This window comes from Pseudophryne corroboree, chromosome 7 (genome assembly GCF_028390025.1).
Source record: "Pseudophryne corroboree isolate aPseCor3 chromosome 7, aPseCor3.hap2, whole genome shotgun sequence".
In the NCBI taxonomy this organism is placed as follows: Eukaryota; Metazoa; Chordata; class Amphibia; order Anura; family Myobatrachidae; genus Pseudophryne; species Pseudophryne corroboree.
In genome coordinates, this window is record NC_086450.1 from 510,438,117 (window position 1) to 510,457,068 (window position 18,952).

Consider the following 18,952-nt stretch of genomic DNA (forward strand, 5'->3'; position numbering starts at 1 on the left):
TGCCCCCAGTCGCTGTGCCCCCAGTAGTTGTGACCCCAGTCGCTGTGCCCCTTGTAGCTTTGCCCCTAGCTGTGCCCGAAGTAGTTGTGCCCCCTGTCGCTGTGCCCCCAATCGCTTTGCCCCCAGTAGCTGTGACCCCTGTAATTGTGCCCCCAGTTAGTTGAGCCCCCCAATTGCTGTGCCCCTTGTAGTTGTGCCCCCCAGTTGCTGTGTCCCCAGTTGCTGTGCTCCTTGTAATTGTGCCCCCCAGTTGCTGTGCCCCTTGTAATTGTGCCCCTTATAGCTGTGCCCCTTGTTGTTGTGCTCCCCAGTTGCTGTGCCCCTGTTGCTGTGCCCCCAGTTGTAGTGCCCCCCAGTTGCTGTGCCCCTTGTTGCTGTGCCCCTTGTTGTTGTGCCCCCCCAGTTGCTGTGCCCCTCGTTGTTGTGCCCCCCCAGTTTCTGTGCCCCTCTTGCTGTGCCCCTTGTTGTGCCCCCAGTTGTAGTGCCCCCCAGTTGCTGTGCCCCTTTTTGCTGTGCCCCTTGTTGTTGTGCCCCTGTTGCTGTGCCCCTCGTTGTTGTGCCCCTCGTTGTTGTGCCCCCCCAGTTGCTGTGCCCCTCTTGCTGTGCCCCTTGTTGTGCCCCCAGTTGTTGTGCCCCCCAGTTGCTGTACCCCCCCAGTTGTTGTGCCCCTCTTGCTGTGCCCCAACACAAAGAAAAAACAAAAAACAAAAAAAAAACACACACACATACTTACCTCTCCTGTAGCGCTGTCCTCCGTCCGTCCGCCGCCGGCTCGTCTCTTCTGTACTACGGGAGAGACGTCATGACTCATGACGTCTCTCCCATAGTAGCGACGCTGGCTGCAGCGGGCGCCCACACAGCCCACGGCGCCTGCTGCAGCCGGGAAGGGGGTGATTGGACAGCGAATCCAGCACTGGATCCGCTGGGCCAATCACATCTGGACACTGACAGGGGCGTGCATTCATCGCACGCCCCTGTCATTGCGGCACCAGTATAGGTGCCGCTTGTCCATTCATTTTCAATGGGCTTTCACAGCCCATTGCTGCGCCCCGCCCCCTGCCCGCCCCCCGCTGCCCGGTGTTTTAATGTTAGCAGCGGGAGGCACCTCTCCCGCTGCCGCCCACCCTCACAAGCAGCCACGGGGGGGGGGGGGGGGAGAATTATTAAAATAATGAAAAAAGATTTTTATAACAGACTCTGTTATAAATATCTTCTTTTTATTATTTTAATCATTATGACAGAGGAGGCACTGCCTCCCCTGCCTCCCCTGACTGCACGTCCCTGGCGCACACATATTCCGCAGCATTTTACAGAGAGAATATTTGGCCATTCAAATCAGTCCCTTCCCCAATGGAGCTTACAATCTATATTCCCTACCACATGTACACGCAAACACATTCACACTAGGGTTAATTTTTCTTTGGGATTCAATTAACCTGCTAGTATATTTTTGGATTGTGGGAGGGAACAGGAGGACCCGGAGGAGTCTGAAAGCAGAAATTGCATAGGAGAAAAGGAGTACCCCACACGCTCGGTCAAAAGTTCCACCAACGTTGAACCCTCAGTCTCACTGGCCCAGCTAGACAGGGGAGCCAATTGTGTGGCAATGTAATACAAGCTTAGATTGGGGAGGCCTAAACCACTGAAGCCTTAGACTTGTACAAGGTTTTGATGGCCACCCTAGCTGGCTTATTCCCCCAAATAAAGGTAGACCATATACTGTCGATTCCAGAACACACTCTATTAGGAATGTAAACAACAAAGTGCTGCAGAAGATATAAGTATTTAGTTTGGATGGACATTTTAAACCAGTTAATGCGACCCACAACTGTCAGGGGCAATTTCTTCTATGTATGGGCTCACACTTTGAAATTAGATGTAAGGAAATCTATATTATGAGTCACGTAATCTGAGGCTTGAGGCGTAAACCAAACTCCCAGGTACTTAAACTGTAAAGTCCACTGTAAGGGACAAAGGGATTGCTCAATGTCTTGCAAACTGCCTAATATTGGGATACTATTAGACATATCCCAATTAATAATAAGTAACCCAGAGAAAACCCCATAGGCCTTTACAATAGTCAATACTGACTCGAGAGAGTCATCAGCGTCTGCTAAGAATAAGAGCATGTGATCAGAATATAATGCTACAACATCCTCCACCACCCCAACTCTGAGTACACGATCGTCAAGATCACTGCACAAAAGACTGGCCAGGGGCTCAATGGCAATAGCAAAGAGTGCGAGTGACAGAGGACAACCCTGATGGGTCTCTGTAACAAGTGGAAATAAGGCCGAAGTATAACCATTATCTGAGACTCTGGCTGCCGGGAAAGAGGACAGCAACTGAATCCAATGGATAAACAAATAACAAAAGCAAATTTAAGGAGCACCTCCCAGAGATAGCACCATTTGACCAAGTTGAAAGCCTTAGCAGCATCCAAGGACACCACCACAGCCCCCGACCCAACCAAATCCCTGCTGTGCAAGTGATAAAACAATCTCCAAAGATTCTGAGCTGTAGACTTTCCCAGAGTAAACCCTGGGCCTATAAGATTCACGGAGAGTGGGATCTTTCCCAGGTTTGGCCAATACTATAATGATAGCTTCAGATATAGAGGGTGGAATGGAGCCCTATTCATACAAATAATTAAATACTTATAGTAAATGGGGGATAAAAAAGTATTTAAACTTCTTATCCACCTCCACAGGAATCCCATCACATCCAGGAGCCTTAGAGGCTGGAAATGAAGAGACCACAGCCTCCACTTCCTCCAGCATGAAAGGAGCCTCTAGGAAGTCATTAGCTTCCCGGGATAGACAAGGCAAAGTAGCCTGTGCCAGATATTATTGAAGCTGTGCAGCAGTGTTGGAGACCCTAGAGGTGTATCCTGTAATTTCTGGTCCGGAATGACATGGTTGACCTTGTTGATTAGGAATCACTGGAATGTTCCGGCTATCAGAATCTTCCTTAGCTAAAAACACCAGATAACTGCCCCCTATCTCGGCTTGAGAATATTGCATACTGTATGTCAAGAGAACAGCAACCTACGTTTGGATTTATCAAAGAGTTAGTCTGACCACTCCCTCTGAGCCTCCAACCACAGATCACAGTCCATAGAAGCCTGAGTCAAAATATACTGTGCCCCCAATTGCTGACAGGACTGTTCAACCGTGACCTCCTCCCTCCTATTAAACATCTTAATTTCAGACACTCTTTTAATAAAAGACTCAAGAGCATCATGTCAAATATTAGGATTAGGACAGTAATAGGATCATTGTCCACAGCCATCAGAGTCAGCCAAAATATTGAGAAATATTCAGGGCCAGAAGCACAAGAGAGCGTCCGGGATCCCCCTACACAAATAAGCCACCTCTGAAACCCCAGGAGACAAACTCTGAGAAACTAAAGTTAAGCCTGCAACAGTATGGGGCTAATTCAGACCTGTTCGCTCGCTAGGGTTTTTTTTGCAGTCCTGCGTTTGCATAGTCGCCGTCCATAGGGGAGTGTATTTTCGCTTTGCAAGTGTGCAAACGCATGTGTAGCAGAGCTGTACAAACAGATTTTGTGCAGTCTCTGAGTAGCCCAGGACTTACTCAGCCGCTGCGATCACTTCAGCCTGTCTGGGACCGGAATTGACATCAGGAACCCTCCCTGCAAACGCATGGACACGCCTGCGTTTTTCCAACCACTCCCAGAAAACGGTCAGTAACCACCTGTGAGGATACCGGGTTCTTGCAATCACTCAGACACAGAGCCGATAAAACCAAAGTGATGGTTTATTTCTCACCGCACACAGGAATAGATATCACACAGGAAACAGAAGTAAATATAGCCCAGAAACAGTATACAGGTACCAGTCCAGATAGTAAGTCTCAGTAGAGGATTTAGGTCCACAGCAATTCCACACAGCAGTTACAGATAAACAGGTCCACACAGCAGCACTATCATTGAGTCCACACAGCAGTGATAGCAGATTAGTCCACAGGAGAATATACGTATAAGTCCACACAGCTCTGGTGATGCGTTCCACAAGGTACCCTGGCAGAGAATCACCCCTTAGCCATAGTCCTGCAACTAACATCCGGAGCTGACCTGCGCAACCTCTTTTAAAACCTTCCAAATGCCCATCATGCCGCGCTCACCTGGGAGGGATAAACAGGTTCCTGATTGGTGGGATCCCATTTCAGGTATCCCCCTCCTCCCTCCCACAGCTGGCCTTCTCCTGCTGACCACATGCTGGGTCAGGCTCCGAGTTGTCAGTAAACAGAAGGAACAATGACAGGGAAATTGGTTTAGGTCCTGATTGTCCCCTGTGGAGGAGCATCTTCAGAGAGACATTACCTGGCCCTCAAATTAATTTCCTGTGTGACCGTATAAGGATAATAGATGGGTTAAACAGGATTATCCATGATAACTTGTAACCTCATACACTGAATGGCATCCTCCTACAATAACATAACATGACAGCACTAGGTGCCAGGTCACAGCACACCTGTATTTACTATTATTTACCTGAGTAAGTTTATAGTTCAGAATATATAGGCTAATGAATGAGCACACACATGGGGTAATAGTGACACGAGCCAGATAGATAATAGAACAAAAGGAATAAAAAGTACTTTAAACGCTATAAAGATTGAAACGCCATAAATACAGTTTTAGCCCGTCTGTATCTTTACACCACCCACAAATGGCTTCTTCCTTTCAATCTGCTTGCGAACGCCCGTGCGAATTGATTCTTCGCACAATCCATCGCTGGGCAGTGATCCGCTTTGTACCCGTGTGACGCGCCTGCACATTGCGGTGCATACGCCTGCGCAGTTTAGACCTGATCACCCGCTGTACGAAAACGCAGCCTAGCGATCAGGTCTGAGTTAGACCCTATGTGCGGGGCACACTCCGCACATACCTAGTTACAGCCCTGCCGGTGTCCGCAGGGTCCTGCAGCTGCCGGTATCACACAATAACTTCCTTGTATTACATAAAATGCACACAAATGGCTAATGCTCTAAGTCTGCGCATGTGTCTGAGCCGCACAGTACATGCATCAGGATTGTCTGCGCACAGGATTGGATGCGGAGTCTGAGAATTTTACTGGATGTTCCTAGTGGGCAGTAACAGGGGGTGGCGGAGCCGATGTCAGTGTGTTGCTGAAAGCGCCTGCACCCAGAGATAGACAGCCACTCACATAGTGCGCCATACTCAGCCGGAGAAACTTCACCTGCCTTAGGGCTGGTCCGAGTTTTGATCGTGCCACCGGTGTCATTATACACTTATACCCTTTTCAGACCACCTGAGGCGGGTAGCACCCAGGAGCTTGTCACGGGAGCTCCCAGTGTGCGATCCGCCTCAGTCACCCCACTGCCGCTGTCTGCAACCTGGCATATTGCTGGGTTGGTGATGTCAGCGGTGACGCAGCAGGGGCGGCGCTTGGAGATCACATGATCTCCAAGCGCTGACCGTACACAGAGAGTGAACGGGAAACGGGTCGCATCGACCCGGCTCCCGTTCACACTGCACAGTGAGCCGCGTTGAACACGAGTTCAACCCTGCTTGTGACCAGGGTTAAAATAGCGGGTCGCTCAGCCCGGTATTTCAACCCTTGCACCTTCCAGACCGCACCAGAACACGGGTTATGCGCACTCCTGTGCCAATAACCCGTGTTCATAGGTGGCGGTCTGAAAGGGGTGTAAGTGATGGAAATGACGTTACAAACAGTTGTTTGAAAATCTGACTCAGTTTTAGCATAAAAACTTAGAATCGCCCGTGGCAGAAGATGCCGTCTCATCGGCGTCCATCTCTAAATCAGCCCTATGTTATCCAATACTGTGATTTTTTTCCTAAATATTCGGAAATAACAAATATTTTCTATCTCTGCTTATTCCATCGATTGAAAATCTTGATTATCATTTGCAGGTGAGTGATACTCAACACCCCACCAGTAGTGCCTGGCAGCAGTGAGTGGAGTCTCACCGCTTTACCAGCCAGTTCTGCCTCCATCTATGCATATGTGACCCGGCTCTTTCAGATCGCACAACGTGCACAGTGGAATTGGGAGCCCGGGCTGGTGTCTAGTTCCGTGTTTGTATACTGTATTTATATTATTTGTTAACATTTTTTAAACTTTAGAAAATGTATCAATCTTTGTGGGCAATTTAGATCTGATCATAGATGTGCTAACTTTAGCACTTCTACGATCATTTTCTCAGACGTACGGGGGGACGCCCAGCACAGGACTAGTCCACCCTGCATGTTTGGCTCTGCACCCCCGCACGGGTGCGAAAGCATCGCACCCGGTGAGTAGCTCCCTGCTTGCGCGCTAGCAGCTGCATGTGACATCATGCAACCATTGCAGCCCACCCCCGCAATGGTCTGAACATGCCTGCGTTGTCCGGACTGCTCCCCACCAACGGCGTTCTAACGCCGTTGGCACGCACCCTCCCACCCCGCCCCCGCCTCTGCCTGGCAATCAGGCAGAGGCGATCGCAGCCCTGAGATGCTTTTAGCATCTCACTGGGCTCCCGCATAGGGCTTCAGACTGTGATCGCTGCCGCTGAAACAATCCAGTCTGAATCATACTTGCCTACCCTCCCGGAATGGGCGGGAGGCTCCCGAAAAACGGGTGACCCTCCCGGCCCCCCGGAAGAGCAGGCAAGTCTCCCGGTCACAGGGGTCCCCCTCTGCCCGGCCGCCCACTTAACGAGTAAAGTGGGCGGTCCGGGCAGGTGATGACGCGATTCTTGTTGAATCGCGTCATCGTAACCACGCCCCCTGCTGTATAATGCCGGTAATCGCGGCATTACACAGCAGGGGGCGTGGCTTAAACGATCCCGTCAGAAGCCCCGCCCCCGTTACGCCTCTGGCCCACCCCCTGCACGGCATCTCAGGCCCGCCCCGCCCCCTGCTGAGCCGACGGGCTGCTCTCTCCCGGAGAGAGCAGCCCAGAAGTCGGCAACTCTGGTCTGAATTAGGCCCATTATTTTTATTATGAAGTGTTTATTTGGATGAAACATTTTGCATGGTCTTTCAGCTATCACCATCAAGAGGTGGTGATAGTGATAAGAGGAATGCAGCAGTTCTAGCAGGGGGATATTTTTTCTGAAAACCCCCCAGCAAATAGTTTCTCTTGGAACATTCCCAGATGCACACTTTCACTTTCATCACATATCCCTGTCTGTGGACGTTACTGCTCAGCCCCTCCCTCTGCACTGATCTGTATTGTAAGAAAGTTTAGTTTCATTTCTTCCTGTTTCCTAGAATGGCATACCCTCCAACATGACCCGCCCCACTAGGTACAAAATGCTCTGTTTCTGGACTTCCCTCTTAATTTATTATTGCCATCACCTGTGAAGAAACAGCTTTCTTATCATTGAACTAGTTCAACACAGGTGATGGAAATCATAAATTAAGAGGGAAGTCCAGGAACAGAGCATTTTGTACCTAGTGGGGCGGGTCATGTTGGAGGGTCTGGAATGGCGTCTGCAGACCTGGGAGCTGAGCTGAGCTGCTCCATCTGCCTGAGCACTTACACAGACCCTGTATCCCTGAGATGTGGCCACATTTTCTGCCAGGACTGTATTATGAAGGTGCTGGATACACAGGAGGGGGCTGGTGGATATTCCTGTCCGGAATGCAGGGCAGAGTATCAGGAACGCCCGGCACTGGAGAAGAAAAGGAAGCTGAGTAACATTGTGGAACGTTTCCTATGTAGTCACCCAGAGCCGGAGGAGACCCCAATCTTCTGTACTTACTGTGACTCTCCTGTGCCGGCTACTAAAACATGTCTGCAGTGTGACGCTTCATTTTGTGACACACACTTGAGCAAACACAGTAAATCTGCTGAACATGTTTTATCTGAACCCACTGTTTCCCTTGAGGACAGAAAATGCTCCGTACACAAGGAGATGGTGAAGTATTACTGCTCTGAGGACTCAGCTGCTATCTGTATATCCTGCTGGGTGGCCGGAGACCACCGGGGTCACCACGTGGAGCTTCTGAATGTGGCCTCTGAGAAGAAAAAAGAGACACTGAGATCTGTTACTGAGACCCTGAAGTCTGAGATTAAGGAGAATGAGAGGAGAGTGCAGCGTCTGCAGGATCACAGGAGAGAGGAGAAGGGGAAAGCCGCCAGTGTCACTGAGAGAGTCACTGATCTGTTTAGAGACATCAGGGAGAAGTTAGACACCCTGGAGAGGGAGGTCCTGGGTGAGATCTCCAGACAGGAAGAGCAGATGTCACTCTCAGTCTCTGATCTGATCACACAGCTGGAGAAACAGAAGGATGAGCTGTCCAGGAAGATTAGTAGCATTGAGGAGATATATAATATCACTGATCCATTAACTGTCCTGAAGGAAGAACCAGAGAGTGATGTCATCAGTCACAGGAGCTGTGATGTCACCAGTGATGTAAGAGTTGCTGGATGTGTGGATGAGGGAATAATCTCACAGATGTTACAGAAGGGACTTTTACACTTGTCTGATAATCTGATGGATCTACAGAGAAAGAGACAGCTCTCAGTGATGGAGAAAGCAGACATATTACTGGATATAAAGACAGCCAGTAATTACATTATTATATCAGAGGATCGCAGATCTGCATCTTATACTGATGTATATAAGCACAGACCAGATGGACCAGAGAGGTTTATAGTCCGGCAGTTGTTAAGCTCCTGTAGCTTCTCATCTGGGAGACATTACTGGGAAGTGGATGTAAGTGCAGCAGAGAAATGGCTGATAGGGGTGGCCGGTCACAGTATAGAGAGAAAGAAAAATGGTAATGAATCATACATTGGTTATAATAACAAGTCCTGGGCTCTGTACTTTATTGACAAACCTGGAGCCCGTCATAACAATGTACATAAAAAAATAACTCCAGATTCTCCAGTGCAGACAGTAAGAATCTACCTGGACTATGAGGCCGGGCGTCTGTCCTTCTATCAGCTGTGTGACCCCATCAGACACTTACACACCTTCTCCGCCACCTTCACTGAGCCCCTGTATGCTGCATTCTATGTCTACAAGAATTCCTGCATCAAAGTCCTAAAGTAATTTGTGTAACAAGGAGATTATTTGCAAGAAATCATAAAATATATTATCTTACTGTGGTAAATAAACAATTGAATATTACTAATTTATTTCATTGGATATTATTTTTCCAATAATAATCAAGTGCAGACCAAATACTATTGTAGAGGTGAGATCTATTTGTTGTATAATTAATGTGTTAATCAAGCAGTATCTACCATCCCAAACTTTTGGTTTGGCTAATAACCCTTGTACACCTAAGTTCTATGTCTGACCCAGGATTTGGAACACATTCACGGGATAGACCCTTTTCTCACCGTGGTGCCAATCTGGGTTATTTCTGTATTGGTGCCATCAAAGCTGGCCCTAGGCATAGGCAAACTAGACAGATGCCTATGGTATTTGAAATGCCTAGGGGCACAAGCAGCTTCTGCTGATTAAAATGATATGCAGCATGCCTATATTCTGTGTGTGACATACGAAATGCTACGTTACAGTGTATTCCTGGAAATCACTGTAACGTAGCATTTCATATGCAGACACAGTCGCACGCAGAATATAGGCATGCCGCATATCATTTTAATCAGCAGAAGCTGCTTGTGCATCCTAGCAATGCAAATAAAATGCATTTTTGGCAAATAAATGCACCAAACATTAGCAGAGTTGGCCGGGAGCTGCCAGTTGACTCACACAAGGCATATCCGTATTGAGGCGAGAAGTATGAGGACAAATCTGTATCCAAGCAGAGGTAAAGGTCACAGTGTTATCGGCCGTGTGAGTGCTGTGTGCTAATGCGTTGGTTGTGCAATAGTGTTTGGCATATGTGTAAGGGACATTGTGTGTGTCATGTGTATAAATGCATTAATAATGTACAGCATGTGTAAGGGGCACTATGGGGGGAATTTAATTGTTTTATTGTGCCCGATCTCCCATCTAAAGTGATGGGAGATTGCGGGGCAATCTTCAGTTGTTGCCCCATTATTGCGAGACGGGGGGGCGCTATTGCTGTAGGGGGTTACACACTGAGCGATAATGCTCAAGTTCTAAGCAATCTAGTCAGATTGCTTACAATATCGCTCCGTGAGTACCCCCCTTTACACTACTCGGTACTATAAATATCCCCAATAACTTTAAATCACAAAGTTCAGCTGAGTATTTTATAGATGTGCACGTTAGGATAGGTGTCCTGTCTCCAATAGGGATGAATGGAATTAGGCAAATGTTACCGAGCAAATTTCCCATTGCATGCAGAATGCTACAGGTGCTGTTTTGACTCCCTGTATAGCCAGTGCCTGCTGAGCTGTGATGGCTCCTACTATGTGGTGCTAAGGTAAATCACAGTTATACCTTTCCAAGTGTCTGTGTTAGGTCTCCATGCTGTCCGTAGCTGTCAGTGTGGGATACTGGCAGAGGCAGAAATCTGGGAGGCACCGGAGTCAGCTGCCGCAGGGCTCCTGCTTTGAAGGGGGGCACCTCTCCTCCTGTTCCGTGTGTTCAGCTACATTAATCAATCAAAAGTTAATTGACAGCAGCCGGTATCTCTTCCGTAGCCGACTTCCCCACTAGTCACTGCACCTTACAAATCACACCCTCTTTATTATAGGTACACTGGAAGCAGACACCTTACTGATGAAACTATTTGCTCCTATAAAGGAAGTATGAGAATTCTAACTATATGAAGTTATTTCTCTGACAATTGCAAGTAACTTCATATAGTTAGAATTCTCATACTTCCTGTACAGCAGCAAATATCTCCACCAGTAAGGCGCATGCTTCCAGTGTAATAGGTTGTGGGTTCTAAACCTGGATATGACACTTGCAAATTAATTGTCAGAGAAATGATCAGCATTGTGAGTGACTGAGCAGATCTATGTAGTGTGTGGCTGGACCCCTACATAGTTCCACCTAGTTGCAACGGTTTTGTAGTAGCTTCATGTAGTTAGACTCTGCAGGCTTGCTATGTAGGAGCAAATAAATATATATATATTTATACGGGGGGCACCAATATCTTTCTTGCCTCCGGGCAACTGGGACAAACTTACGCCACTGGATACTGGGTATCTTCCCGGACAATCTGCTCCCACGGGCTATCCCTTTGTTACTGCTGCCCACCTCTTGCCTTAATTGGGGAGGCCTGGTCCACTCTGAGGCACTACCAACTGGCGGGGCTCCAGATAAAGCTTCACCTACTGCAGCTATGGAAGCTGCTGAGGTCACTCTTATTACATCTGCACCCCCAGACTTGCCTTGCATGGGGGTAAAGCTATCGCTCTGACCACCCTTGTGGGACGAAGGTCTGCCTCCATCTCCTCCGTCACCCCCACGCCGCCTCAGCACACACCTGATGGCATAGCTCTCCTCTCAAGATTACCTCAGCTCAACTCTCACCAACCACCTCCTTCTCCTAACTGTCATTGGTCTCACCACCTAACTGGTCATGTCTCCTGCTCCTGAGCTCTTGAGCAGTTGCTGTGGCTGCTGGGAGCTGCGGTGTGGCAGTTAGGGCCATGGTGGGAATTGAACCCATGACCTCAGTAAACACTTTAGTAAATGTACCCCCTAGAGTCAGTTGAAAGGAATCAATGAGTAGCCACCATTTTACAGTTGAAAACCTGGGAATGGATTTTTGGTTGGTTTAAATATGTGCGTCAAAGTCAGTTACAGAGAGGGTTATAGGCCCTACACATTGGCCGACATCAGCCAAAGATATGAACGATCTTGTTCATAAATGAACGAGAACTCGTTCATATCTTTCAGTGTGGAGGCTCCAGCGATGAACGATGTGCGGCCCCGCGCTCTTTCATCGCTGGTCCCCCGTCGGCTGTGCATGCAGGCCAACATGGACGATCTCGTCCTTATTTGCCTGCACTTCAATGGAGCCACGTGACAGGGGGAGTGACGAAACTTCACTTCCCACGTCACTGCCCCCCCGCCGCCGGGTCACCCGTCGGCCGTATCCGCCGTCGGGCAGTTTGGCGGCGGATCGGCCAATGTGTAGGACCCTTTAGAGAAACTGAAGGCAATTTTAAAATGCCCAATCTCATCTGATCTTGGAAGCAATAAAGTGTTGGGCCGGATCAGTACCTGGAGGGTGACCCCCAGAGAATATCCGGGGTAGTACTGTAGGTTTTTGAGAATTTATAATCCAGTCTAATGTTGACAGCAAATTCATACATTTTCCTTGAATTCTCTCTTTTCCTATAATTGTTTTCTTATATCTATCACCATATGTTAATGTTGGTCAGACTAGAATTTTGAACATGAAATTATTTTCCAGTACTGTTCGTAGATTAAGGTATATGATATTTAATATACCCTAGAGGGCGCCGTTGTCCAATTCCCAATTACAGGGACATATTGGCATCCTGCTGCATATTAGGCTATTGTGCCTGAATTAGTTTTATGTCAGAAAATTATATATATATTTTTTTCCCCTGATTATCTGTTCACCATGTACATTCAAATGACTTGAGTACGTATTTCTGTATAGTACAGTGGACAAGGGGATAAACATTTTTTGTCAAATAATCTTTTTATATGGATTAAATGAAAAGTTAGGTTTTAATCTATACATTATTTCTCTTTCTTAACGAGTGCGCCAAAAAAGGGTCTTTCTTTCTTGTCTCTAGCGTATTGACTAATCAGTAGTGTTCTACTGCATCCTTGGTGCACCACCAACTAATTATAACTGGCAATACCAGCACATAGAGTACTAAGAGTTGGTTTCTAAAATATGCTGCTATTCCTTGTTTTGATTGTGCTTTTGTGCAAAAACACAACTGTATTACAGGAAATGAAAGAATATATGACAGCCAAGTATCAAAAAAATGTTTGCGCTCGTGATTCAATATCTAGTGAACACTCAACCCAATCCATTTGATACTGTATATATGCTACAACTCTGGGCTAAATTTACTAAAATGGGAGTTCTATTTAAGATGGGATGTTATCCACAGCAACCAATCAGTTTCTACTTCTCATTTATCTAGCACCTTCTAGAAGATGGTATCTGGAATCTGATTGGTTGCTATGGGCAACATCCCATCTTAAATAGAACTCTCATCTTAGTAAATTTACCCCTCTGCCATCTATGATGTTCTGGACTGCAGTACCTTTGGGCGGCCAGGAGTGCTGCTGTTATGTCTCTCACCTGCAGTACCTCTGAGCAACCCATTTAACACTGTAACAATATATAGTTAAGTCTAGGGAGCATACATTGTAAGGATATACATTCAGAATGTATCCATTTTGAGAGAATAACTTTTTAGCTACCGCAGCTACTTTGGCCAATAAGCGCTGAGCACAAACAGGTAGCTCTAGGGGTCGGGAGGAAGAATAATGGTTCCATAAAGCCCAAGAAACATTCACTGTGAATGGTATGCTTAAGGTATTAGTAATATAAGACAGTATTTCATTCCAAAATGATTGGACTGTGGGGGTAATTCTGAGTTGATCGCAGCAGCAAGTTTGTTAGCAGTTGTGCAAAACCATGGTGGTCATTCCGAGTTGTTCGCTCGGTAAATTTCATTGCATCGCAGCGATTTTCCGCTTAGTGCGCATGCGCAATGGCCCTCATTCCGAGTTGTTCGCTCGCAAGGCGAATGTAGCAGAGTTACACACGCTAAGCCGCCGCCTACTGGGAGTGTATCTTAGCTTCTTAAATGTGCGACCGATGTATTCGCAATATTGCGATCACAAACGAGTTAGCAGTTTTAGAGTAGCTTCAGACTTACTCTGCCTGTGCGATCAGTTCTGTGCTTTTCGGTCCTGGCTGACGTCACAAACACACCCAGCGTTCGTCCAGGCACTCCCACCGTTTCTCCGGCCACTCCTGCGTTTTTTCCGGAAACGGTAGCGTTTTCAGCCACACGCCCATAAAACGCCGTGTTTCCGCCCAGTAACACCCATTTCCTGTCAATCATACTACGATCGCCGGAGCGAAGAAAAAGCCGTGAGTAAAAATACTTTCTTCTTAGTAAAGTTACTTGGCGCATGCGCAGTGCGAACATTGCGCATGCGCACTAAGAGAATTCTCACTGCGATGCGATGAAAATCTCCGAGCGAACAACTCGGAATGAGGGCCAATGTCCGCACTGCGACAAGTAATTTTGCTATGAAGTTAGGATTTTTACTCACAGCTTTTTCATCGCTCAGGCGATCGTAGTGTGATTGACAGGAAATGGGTGTTTCTGGGCGGAAACAGGCCGTTTTATGGGCGTGTGGGGAAAAACGCTACCGTTTCCGGAAAAAACGCAGGAGTGGCCGGAGAAACGGGGGAGTGTCTGGGCGAACGCTGGGTGTGTTTGTGACGTCAAACCTGGAACGACAAGCACTGAACTGATCGCAGATGCCGAGTAAGTCTGAAGCTACTCAGAAACTGCTAAGAAGTTTGTAATCGCAATATTGCGAATACTTTGTGCGCAATTTTAAGATGCTAAGATTCACTTCCAGTAGGCGGCGGCTTAGCGTGAGCAACTCTGCTAAAATCGCCTTGCGAGCGAACAACTCGGAATGACCTCCCATGTGCAGTGCAGGTGGGGCAGATGTGACATGTGCACAAAGAGTTGGATTTGGGTGGGTTATTTTGTTTCTGTGCAGGGTAAATACTGGCTGCTTTATTTTTACACTGCAATTTAGATTTCAATTTCAATTCCGGGACCTGACGGGCTGAAGACATCGCAGCGGGTGAGTAAGTCAGGACCTACTTAGAAACTGCACATAATGTTTTTGCATAGCTCAGCGGCACAAGCGATCGCATCCTTGCTATGCAAAAAAATACTCCCCCATAGGTGGCATCTAGTTGATCGCACGGCAGCAAAAAGTTGCAGCGTGCGATCAACTCAGAATGACCCCCTTTGTACCTTAAATTTGACACTAGGGCATAATCTTGAATACTCAGAAGGTTAATACCTCCTAGCAGTAATTTCAACAGTGAAATCCTGGGATGTTTACCTGCCCAAATATACATTTGGTAAGTGCCCTTAAACATCCTAGTGATACTTGGTGGACTCCTTCATTTAAAGTAAAGCATTCATTACCTCTAATACCAAGAAATAAAGACACGGAGACTTGAATTTGGCAGAAAAATTGCTAGCTATTTATTTGACCCATAGCAAACCTGTAAATGAAAACTTTGTTAACATGCCGATTCAGCCGGCATATGGTGGCAGAAAAAAGAACGGCTCTATTAAACTGACGCTAACCTTAAAATGTTAAAATTCAAAACCATCCTAATTTAACTACAAACTATCAAATCGGTAATAGGTGCCCAACTCAGACCACCACAGTGACTACCCACCCTGATGGGTGCCCTGCCGCTGCCCCCGGGCGGGTGGTCGAGCGGCCAAAAAGTCGATGGAGGTGAGTGCACCTAAACCACACCAAACTGTAAATCACTACAGCTTACCATACAACTACAAACTGCCGTTCTTTTCCGCCAACAGCGAAAGACTCTTCCCCATAGTCTTCGCACCGCCACCATAACCTCACCCTAACTCCTGCAACACTAGACACAGATCCTCCAGGTAAAGCATCATCCCCTCATTGGATAGATGCGCACCATCAGGCCGAAAAAGGTGACTGTCTCGGAACCGAATCCTAGGGTGGCGAACTACTTTGCCTCCGTGGGACAACACCCACTTCGCCACCGCCCCATTCACCTTCTGTCTGGCCTCATCAATCAGGCGACCATCCGCCACACCTCGCCAACTCAACCTTGGCACCATCAAGGAGAACACCAAGACACAATTGGTCCATGCTGCGGCCACACTGGCCAGATCCTGTATCATGGCCCACCGCAGCTCCAAAGATGTCCTCTTCCCCAGGTTGTTGCCACCTAGATGGACAACCAGCACCCTAGGGACTCCATGCTCGCTGGCCTGACTGACTAGTCTACTCCTCAGATCTTTGCACATCATCCCCCGCCAACCAAGCCAACGAACTCCCTAAGCCCTAGGAAACATCTGAGCCCCCTCCGAGGACAAAAACCTGGCGGCCCAATACACATAAGAGTGGCCAACCACCCAGATAGCCAAGTCATCTTCAAACCAACCTGAAGAGGAGGAAAGGGGGTAAAATTGGTTACTAATTATCTATATCATTGTTTATGAAATGCATTAACCTGAAGGATCTGCCAAAAGAAAAAATTGAGTTTTCGTTTATTGCAGAAGTCACGGCCTAGCCGATCTGCACAAGCTTCCAGCCAATTTGAAGCAGAACATAAACACACAATGGGAAAATCAAATTAAAATAAAAAATTAAACGGGGTGGGGGTGGGGGGGTATAAAATGGGAAAAACATGTAAAAACTCAGCTGGAGGTGAAAGCGTAAAAACCTGCTGAGGGACTTTGATTAGAACTGATCAGCCGAATTGTGGATTAGAATTCAGTCCGTCAAGTCAGGCAAAAAATCGCAAAAGAACTCCAGACCCCCGCTGCCGGCTCATGCCAGCAGCGGCGAGTGGCTAATCCCTGAGTAGGATAAAACGGGAAGACAAACAAACGCACAACACAAGAACGTACTGAACTGTAACAACATGATTATAACAACTACAATTAAACAAAAAACCACGCGCAAGCCAACATCTCATGCAACGGGGCGAATATATTGTCTGTAACTTGACGACTTCCATCGCCCCACCGCCTGGATTTGAGCTGCGGAAAGCCCTGCCGCCGCAGCCGACGTTGCAGCCCCTATGCGGAAGGAATGCGTCCCGAAAGCAGCGGGTGGAAGGCCCAAGCTCGCCAGACAGCGACCCAGCATCCAACGAAACTGATATTTCGTCGCTGGCAGACCGTCATAATGAAGCAACCACGACCCCCGACCATCGGGCCGTACTGCCGCATACTGAACTGCCAACCGCACTGGGCAAATGCTCTCCTCGAGTGCCGGAACCAAGGTGACCCAACGACCTCTACCCACTTGGTCCGTCTTAGAGCGCTGCAATCGGCACAGCAAGGACCTCTCACCCACCACCACATCCTCGCGAAGCATGCGCGAATCTGCTCGCATAGAAGGCGCCACCAGCTCCGAAACCCTAAAGGCACCGTGGTAAGCCATTGAGAACGCCAAACTGAACAGCAGCGACTCAAACATGGACGATGCTATACCGCCAACTGCCCTGATGACATCCGGAAGCAAGGCCGCATCAATTGGCCGCCTCCTATCAGGCGGCGCCGACACCACGCGCGCCCATCCCTTCATCGCCTTAAGCAGAATCCCGCTCTTTGTCACGTCCGGGACGCCTTTGATTTTGCTAAAGAACGAAATGCCAGCCAAGTACCGGGATACCACCGCTCTGGACCTACCCCCAACAAACAGCTGCCAAATAAAAGAAAGCATCACCCGCTCTTACCTCTCTGACTTCGTCCTCGAACAAACTCCTCCCACTCGCTCCAGGCTTGTCCATAAGCCTTGAGTGTATTCGGAGCGACTGACCGCATCGCTAGACCCTCCAGTCCGGCCCGATCACCTGCCAGACATAATCGGGACATTGAAAACCGTATTTGTCGGCCTCGGGTGCCAACAACCAAAACCTTTCCCACTGGCCGCGTGACAATGCGTCAGCAAGCCCGTTCTCCAGCCCAGGCACATGCTGCACGCGGAACCAGACGTTCTTACGCAAGCATGTCAACAGCAACTGCCCCAGCACCCTCAGGACGACCAGCGACTTCGCCCTTTGGTTATTTATCGCATGCACCACGCCTAGATTGTCACATCTAAACAAGATGCTGCGATGCGCCAGGCGATCGCCCCAAACTTCCAGCGCCACCATAATGGGGAAAAGTTTGAGGAGCAAAAGGTCCTTAGTAAAACCTTCGCGATGCCATTCCGCCGGCCACGAGGCCGCGCACCAAGATCCCTCCAGATAGCAACCGAATCCAGAGGAACCCGCTGCGTCGGTGAACAGCTGCAGCCTAGCGTTGTCGACCTTTGAGGGCCTGCCATATACACACCCCGTTGAAGTCCTCCAGGAACGAGGCCCATACGGCCAAATCCCTCTTAATCTCGGAGGACAAGCGCACGAAATGGTGTGGTCTGGCACACCCCGTAGTCGCCCTTTCCAGCTTCCGGCAGGAAACCCTGCCCATAGGGATTACCCTACAAGCAAAGTTCAACATGCCCAGCAAGGACTGCGCCTGCCGCAGTGTAACTTTACGCAACCCCTCGAACCGGCCGATAGCATCGCGGAGCTTCGCCACCTTGTCCCGAGGCAGTCGACACGATCCCGCCACCGTGTCAATCTCAATCCCCAAAAATGACAAACAGAAGACCGGTCCCTCTGTTTTATCCTCGGCCACGGGAACGCCGAAGTGAAAAAACAGAGCTCGGATGCTGAACAGCAAGTCGCCGCACCGCGGTGAATTTGCCGGACCCACACACAGGAAGTCATCGAGGTAATGGGCGACCCCATGACCTCCTGACGAAGACTCCACGCACCAATGTAGGAATGTGCTAAATCGCTCGAAAAACGAGCAGAAAACGGAACAACCCATCGGCAAGCACTTGTCGATGAAATACTCCGCTCCAATCCGAAAACCCATAAAGCGGAATGAGTCCGGATGTAAAGGCAACAACCTAAATGCGGACTCAACATCAATCTTAGCCATGAGGGCCCCAGTCCCATAACCGCGGACCAGCTCCAAGGCCTCGTCGAACGACTGATACACCACCGTGCAATGAGCCGGCGGTATCGCGTCATTAACTGACGCCCCCGACGGGTAAGAAAGATGCTGAATGAGCCTAAAAGTGCCTGGAGTCTTCTTGGGAACCACCCCCACTGGGGAGATGACCAAGTCATCCACCGGGGGCGAGAGAAACGGTCCCTCCATCCTACCCAACCTGACCTCCTTATCCACTTTCTCCCGGAGCACCGACGGCAAGGCCCGGGCAGACTGGAGGTTCCGTTGGGCCCGAACCGACACCTC

General features: G+C 48.6%; 1 protein-coding gene across 1 annotated transcript; it reads left to right on the forward strand.

Moving 5' to 3' along the window:
• Window positions 1-7,457: 7,457 nt before the first annotated feature.
• On the forward strand, window positions 7,458-9,057 carry LOC134943963 (E3 ubiquitin-protein ligase TRIM7-like). The gene has a single exon (XM_063932516.1). The coding sequence runs from the start codon at window positions 7,476-7,478 to the stop codon at window positions 9,048-9,050; it is 1,575 nt and encodes a 524-aa protein (XP_063788586.1). The 5' UTR covers window positions 7,458-7,475; the 3' UTR covers window positions 9,051-9,057.
• Window positions 9,058-18,952: the final 9,895 nt, after the last annotated feature.

Excerpts from the sequence above, each read along its gene's own strand:
- LOC134943963 (XM_063932516.1), top strand. The coding sequence starts at position 7,476 with ATGGCGTCTGCAGACCTGGGAGCTGAGCTGAGCTGCTCCATCTGCCTG.